The sequence below is a fragment of the Acipenser ruthenus genome, chromosome 20, assembly GCF_902713425.1.
Source record: "Acipenser ruthenus chromosome 20, fAciRut3.2 maternal haplotype, whole genome shotgun sequence".
In the NCBI taxonomy this organism is placed as follows: domain Eukaryota; kingdom Metazoa; phylum Chordata; class Actinopteri; order Acipenseriformes; family Acipenseridae; genus Acipenser; species Acipenser ruthenus.
The window spans coordinates 5,574,989-5,582,406 of record NC_081208.1 but is presented as its reverse complement, the minus strand read 5'-3'; the positions used below and the strand labels follow the sequence as shown (position 1 = coordinate 5,582,406).

The following is a 7,418-nucleotide window of genomic DNA, read 5'->3' as shown; positions in this document are numbered from 1 at the left end:
TACAATGCTGTGCAGTACATTGAACATTGTACTTTCAGTTTAGAGATCCTCTTGCGATTAGTTTCTCTCTTAGCAGGAGTCGGATCTGAAAAGTGTTTCACCAGAAATGAGTGACCAGTTGAGAAACCTGGAGCAATGACAGCTTCAATCTGTGAGACAGATTTATTGCTTGGCATTGCTTTAATGACTGTCCCCTTGCCCACCTGCTCTGACTATACTGATAACGGTGAGTCACCACACACTGCACCCCTTACTGGAACATCCACCACTTCCAAGCAGTTATCTTATTGAACAGAGCAAAGTGCATAGAAGCTCACAAAAGTGGAGACACCTGGCACAAGTACATACTTTATAGGTACTGACAGAAAGGTTTTGGCTTACATTTTAATCATGTGTCATAAATCAGCTGGACAGGAGAAAAGTTTAAAACTATCAGTAATATGTTGAAATATAATGGCTGTGATAGGGACAGCATGGGATCCACCATAGGTAAAGTAATGTGTTTCTGGAACACTGCTTGGTTATATTGCTGGGATAGAAATAGAGAGTAGAGACTAGTCCCAGTCTAGTATACATTATAGACCTCACAAATCAGGTTTCAAATTCTTTATTCATTCTCCCGTCCCAACGGTGGGTGTCTGCTCATAATCCTTAAAATCCCATTTTAAACTTTCAAGGAGTGTCCCGCACTGACCAGGGGGGGAGAGATCCAGTCTGTGTGTCTTTCACTGACCAGGAGGGTAGTTTACTTTATAGTTATGCACTCTATAAACCTAGCACAGTAGGGGTTTTAATGTGTAATAGAAAAGCCTGATTGTACAGTAAGCTTCACTTTAGTGCCCTCCAGTGGTGATGTTGTAAACCGATGCCAGATACTCTGACTCAGTGTGATAGCTGTGCTAAACAGCTGTGCTAACTTCCTCTCCTGTCATTTGTTATTTGTTTAACCCAGAGGGCGAAGTAGGTTATCAGCTAATACTATACCTATCTGTCCAGTATCTAAATAAACTTTTCTCAAGTGCAGTAGCGTGTTGAAGTGGTATATGTGGAACACCTTGTTAACACTTAAAAGCCAGAGAAAATGCTGAATTACTTGAATCTTTTAAATATAAGCTGCCTTAGACGGTCTGTCTAAATTAAATCTTTTTATAATAATAAAAAAAATCACTTAAAGTTGACTAAACATAAGTACACTGCTTCAACATTATAAGCCTTAAATTGAAATGGGACACTTGACCTCTTCATTATTTAGAGCCAAATTCTGCTCATTCACTTGACTATACTGGGAATACAGTAAATACATTAATAGCACAGAAAATGCAACATAACAGCAACACGTTTATCAATTAACATGAACTATGAAAATGTTAATAATTCAATTATTATTAGTTGTATTATTACTACGTAAATGCTTCCTTAAAAAATCTAGCTTCTCTTACTCAGTCAAAAATACTGATAGTAGGCTTACTTTTGTCTTTATTGAAAATGGTATATATTCAATACTTACAGTGAGAACTTGTATTTTATTTTACAGACAGAACTAAATATTATTACTAATTTGAAAGGGGAAAAGTGCACTGTCCATTTACGCTTACACAGCACTTGCACTGTACTCAAGGCCTCTAGATTCACACAGAACTCAACAGAAAAATATAAATATGCAAACCGGTTGCATTGTGGGATATGGATAGCGTTCCAAGCGCACGGTCACGGGTGTGTGTTTCTGTTGGGTTGTGGTATAGCGGAGGACTACAATTTCCAAGATGTCGCTGATGCTCTCCTTGAGAAGTTGCTCTGCTGTTGTCAGCCGAAACTCCGGGTCTTTCCAGGTAGAGGAGCAGCCCTAATCGAGGGAAAGGCAGCTAAATGAAACGTGGGGTCGAATTTGGTGAATGTTAAGTCATAGTTGCTGTTGAAATGTGCTTTGAAACAAGCGTCACGACCTGTCAGTTTTCTCCTTGAGAAACGTCATTAACAAATAAGACGTAACAAAAAAAAAATGTTATGCAGCTTAATAATTGTATGTTTAACAAATGATATTCTGAAAGTGCAGGTTTTATGCTGGATTTGTAGACTACAAAACGAGACGTAAACAACATGTTTTAAAAGAGTGTTTTGAAGGTGCTGAGCTGGAATTTATCATGTTAACAATTCACGAGCTTGTGGTTAACAATACATACAGGGATTTTTAGATAAAGTGAAAGACTGTGGCACTGGCATTCTAAGTAAAATCTAGTTAGTCTTGTGCTACTGTGTGGCTTAGTTATGAAAGATGTTTGCGTAACACCGGTGCTACCTACCTATTGGTTGTTCCACATAACTAGTATATGTATATGTCAGTGTAGCAATTCGTAAACAGTATGCCTTTCCCTCAAACCATGCTCCATTTTCTGTTGTAAATATGTGCATTTTTTAAAACATCGTGTTACCGACCTTGCGCTGTAAACTATGTATAATTACTAGTTCTGAAAGAAAAGGACTTGTACTGATTTTATTTTAGCAGTCATCAGCAACTTGTTAAATGTTATCAAAATGTTAGTAAAACTGCTGCGACTGGTGTATTGCAAAGATCATACTGATTGATCATACTGCTTTCATGTCAGCAGCTTGTGTTCACCTTAAACTCAAAAGTAAAACATACTTATGTTTGAAACCTCTGATAAATCAATAATATTTTGAATATGAACATTGTAATGTTTATGCTAGTACTGCATATTATTATTATTATTATTATTATTATTATTATTATTATTATTATTATTATTATTATTGTTACTGTTATTAATAATAATAATAATAATAATAATAATAATAATAATAATAATAATAATAATGAAGGTCAAAGTAACCAAGGAGGGAAAAGGTTTAATTTAACCAGTTTTTAGAACATTTGCGCAAACTGCTGGTGTCTGAATTTATATATATTAGAGAACTGCTTATTCTGTTGTGAAGAAACTTGCACAAGTTATGTATAGCATCATGGGGTTTCTACATGGAGGCATCTGGCATGCGTCACTGATGTGCTTATTTTGTACAGCATACTGTATTGGGGCGGGTTGCAAGAGAATAAAAGCAGAAACAGACAGTTAAGTGTCATTTGAAATTTAAATATTTAAGTATGTGTTAAGTTTTTAGGTTGTATTTGCCATTAACTTCCTAAAATTGAATAAATGAAATATATATGTGTGTGTGTTTTAATCTTTGCAGCAAGCCGCACGCAATGCACAGACAGCTGCTGCAGCAGCTCCTGCCTCCCAGGCTGAGGCCCGCATTAAGAAGTTTGCAATTTACAGATGGGACCCTGACAAGGCTGGGGACAAGCCCCGCATGGAAACCTATGAAGTGAACCTTAACAAGTAAGTCTGCGGTGCCTCTTGTGTGGGTGTTCAAGTACTGCTGCCATTTTTATTATTATTACATTTCTTAGCAGACGCCCTTATCCAGGGCGACTTACAATTACTACAAGAAATCACATTATTTTTACATACAATTACCCATTTATACAGCTAGGTTTTTACTGGAAAATCTAGGTAAAGTACCTTGCTCAAGGGTACAACAGCAGTGTCCCCGACCGGGCATTGAACCCTCGACCCTCTGGTCTGGAGTCCAGAGCCCTAACCACTACTCCACACTGCTGCCCTAACATTTATCACTATGTTAATTCTGCTTGGTTAAGTAAGTAAGGGGTGCACAAGCAAACAACTTAATTTATGTATTCCCAGGTCAAGGTCAATATATACTGCTGGAACAGACAGTATGAAAATAACATCAATGACCTCATCTAATGCTACATGAGCATTCAGCAGATCTAGTTCCACGTTAAGGCTGATGTGTGATATTCTGCTTGAAAACTCGATAGTGATGCCAATGATACAGATATCAAAACAATCACAGTAGACAGTACTGATGAGAATGTTGTTAATGTTAACACTGTTTTTAATTCCCACCCTCCCCCCAGCTGCGGACCAATGGTGCTGGACGCACTCATCAAAATCAAGAACGAGATGGACTCAACCTTGACCTTCCGCAGGTCATGCAGAGAAGGTAAGAATATGTGTCAATGCTTAGGTCTTCCAAAAACCTACCATCACAGGCATCTAACTAATATCTTGCGTTGTCCTCTGCTGATTATCAGTTGGTAGTAACACTACAGTGCTACCAACGTTGGTTATTCCACAGACCAATAACAAAAAAAAAAATTATATATATATATATATATATATATATATATATATATATATAGTGAACAAGACTGCCTTATTTCGGGTTTGTGTCCCTATAAAAACAAGACCCAGAGACTTGATGTTTCCAGCCCAGTTTTGTTATACAAAACAAAAATAAACAAACAAAAACCTAGCTCTTCCAAGCACTTACTACACACTTAAGCAGGTCCCTGACTAACATGCAGGACAGCTAAGCTGTTTACCTGACATACAAAACATACAAACACTTTTAGTAGGTTTATCTTTTACAAGGTACCTTTTTCAAGGAGTACAACACACAATCACAAGATAGATATATATACGTGCAGCAATTCTTAAAGAATGCTTTTATTCACACTGTGTTCTGTATAAATGTCATGGTATTTTATTTGCTGTGTATTTTATTTTTATTATTTTTTACTTCCACTTCCTTCTGAGTGTTTGAACACGCCTTTTTAAATCTGATTTAATGCTTCTTCTGTTAACCCCGGCAGGGATTTGTGGCTCGTGTGCCATGAACATTAATGGAGGGAACACGCTGGCTTGCACAAACAAGATTGACACCAACACCAGCAAAGTAACCAAGATATACCCCCTCCCTCACATGTATGTGGTGAAGGATCTCGTCCCGGTGAGTTCACTTTTAGATTAATCAGACTAGGTGTTTAAATGGCCTTGAATTATAGCAGTTTTATAAAGTAGGAGAACTGATTAGTCACCTGTTATATGCTGCCTAAAATCACTCCTCTGAATGGGTGTTCTTAAATTGTATAATAAAAATGCATGACTGACCAGATACCTTACAGTTAAATCATGGTCCCATGTCATACAGTTTGTATTGTACAGTAAATGATGCGGATCTGCTGCCCCAGCAAGACGCGATGACAATTGCATTTAAGCTAAACGAATGACAGTATTCAGACTGTGTATTGACCTCTTGCATCCTTTCTCTGGCAGGACATGAGTAATTTCTACGCACAGTACAAGTCCATCGAGCCCTACTTGAAGAAGAAGGACGAGTCTCAGCAGGGCAAGGCTCAGTACCTGCAGTCAGTGGAGGACCGACAGAAACTGGTACATACCCAGGGCAGCAACAAGCCACACATGTTCACTTACCAACTTCATCCCCAACTATGTTAGACGTGGTTGTGTGCCAGAACAAAACAATATCACAGAGATGTTCTCAATTTGTAAAGCCTCTTGAATCTTGCACTTTCAGGTTTTGTACAGATTAAGGATAGGCATTACTGTTTACACTATAGATGTCCTAATCCTTGTTAGGGTGTTTTAAACAGGGACACGGTGATCCTCTATTTAGAAACATGATCGGTTCAGTAATGTTCTGGTCTTCCTTTGCAGGATGGCTTATATGAGTGCATCCTGTGTGCTTGCTGCAGTACCAGCTGTCCCAGTTACTGGTGGAATGGGGACAAATACCTGGGACCAGCCGTTCTCATGCAGGTGAGGCTGTCCATGCCTTTGTGCTTGTAGCCATCTGACATATCGACCAGGATATTTCCTGACTATACCTGCAATAAACCACAAGAGCCTGTTTCCATAAAGGACTACTTGAGAGGGAGGATTGAGGCACTATTATCCTCATTTCAAATCCTACCAGTTACCAAATGGAAATGTATTTTAATTTAATTACCTAAAGGTAAAAAAAAAAAATCATTTTTTAAGATACAGGATGATGCATAGTTAATCAAGAGATCTTATACTTTGCAATGATGTAATCCCAGTAGAGCTTTTGCTGGAGGTGAGGTAACAGCTATTGGCAAAACAGTACTCGTAGTCAGATTGGATGCAGATGCGAGTCTGGTAATTGTAAGGTGTGCCTGCTGTGTTGGTGTCCCGCAGGCTTATCGGTGGATGATTGACTCTCGAGATGACTTCACAGAAGAGCGTCTGTCCAAGCTGCAGGACCCCTTCTCTCTCTATCGCTGTCACACCATCATGAACTGCACAAAGACCTGCCCCAAGGTACAAGGGATTGCATTCATGCAAAATGACAGTTGCAAATAAGCTGCAATGCAAATAATGTGCTTATTTTGCAAAATATGTCTTGCAAAATTACAATGCATTACCATGCCACACTTTTCACCCCTCTCCTTTCTTTTATAGGGTCTGAACCCAGGAAAAGCAATCGCAGAGATTAAGAAGATGATGGCCACATACAAGGAGAAGAAGGTGGCCAGTGCATAATATAATAGAGTACTGTCAACTAAATAAATCATTATTATTGGAAGCATATGTCTGTATGTCTATTCAGGGAGCCTTTAGTGTGACCTATAAGGAAGACTTGGAGAATCTGTATAAAACTAACTACATAACTCCTGAATTAAAGCGGATCTGTTTATGCTGTAGATTGTCTTGCTGTTGTACAACTAAAGGAAAAATAAATTATGAAATGAGCTTCTGGATGTGATTATAGTGCTTTGGGCTTTCACTGGAGACCTGGTACACAATTCAGGACCAATAGGTGGCCTCAGATTCATTGTCAACCATTAATTCATACAGAGATTTCACAGAAAATACATGTCAGCAGAGTTGAAACAACATTAAATCTAATAAACACATACAGGGGTAGGAATAAACATGTAGAAAAACTGTCAATATGAAGATAATGACGACCAGCCCATTTACACAAATGTATGTTCTACATATGGCAGGTGTTTCTCTGTATATTTAAAACAAAGGTGGGAAATTCCCATGCCATGAAAATAAACATGTGCTGCTTAGGATTGTGGTCGGTTTAGTTTTTAAAAATGTGTGAATCACGAGAATATTAAAAATACAAAACTACACAGCTTCGCAGAAGGAGGGCAAACTGCTGAATTTAATCTTGATAGAACTTGGTGGGCTGGAGGGTCCCACCACGCAACACATGGACATGCTAGAGCAGGTAACGTGTCTGCAGGCACTCAAATGCTCCACCTGGACAATCGGGACGTGTTGCCCACTTGTAAAGCAGACGACCTTATTAACAGTTCAACATAGAAAAGGCTTTCAACTCCAGTCATCAAGTGCCCACGTGGGTGCAGGGTTTTATTTAAACCAGTAACTAAATGTATTTTAAACATGCACGGTTAACTCGTCCACATATTGTCAGAAAAATACTGCATGCAATTATGTAGTTCGCTGTCCCAAAAACATCCGCAAAAGACTACATCTCCCATATGTTTTTGTCGTACGTCATTTGATGGAGACGGGTGC

General features: G+C 38.5%; 1 protein-coding gene across 1 annotated transcript; it reads left to right on the top strand.

Annotated features, from left to right (window-relative positions):
* The first annotated feature begins 1,690 nt into the window (after positions 1 to 1,690).
* LOC117432145 (succinate dehydrogenase [ubiquinone] iron-sulfur subunit, mitochondrial) lies at positions 1,691 to 6,617 on the top strand. The gene is made up of 8 exons (XM_034905004.2): positions 1,691 to 1,829; positions 3,208 to 3,356; positions 3,959 to 4,044; positions 4,697 to 4,833; positions 5,160 to 5,276; positions 5,562 to 5,663; positions 6,063 to 6,185; positions 6,327 to 6,617. The coding sequence occupies exons 1-8, from the start codon at positions 1,764 to 1,766 to the stop codon at positions 6,405 to 6,407; spliced, it is 861 nt and encodes a 286-aa protein (XP_034760895.2). The 5' UTR covers positions 1,691 to 1,763; the 3' UTR covers positions 6,408 to 6,617.
* The last annotated feature ends 801 nt before the right edge of the window (positions 6,618 to 7,418 follow it).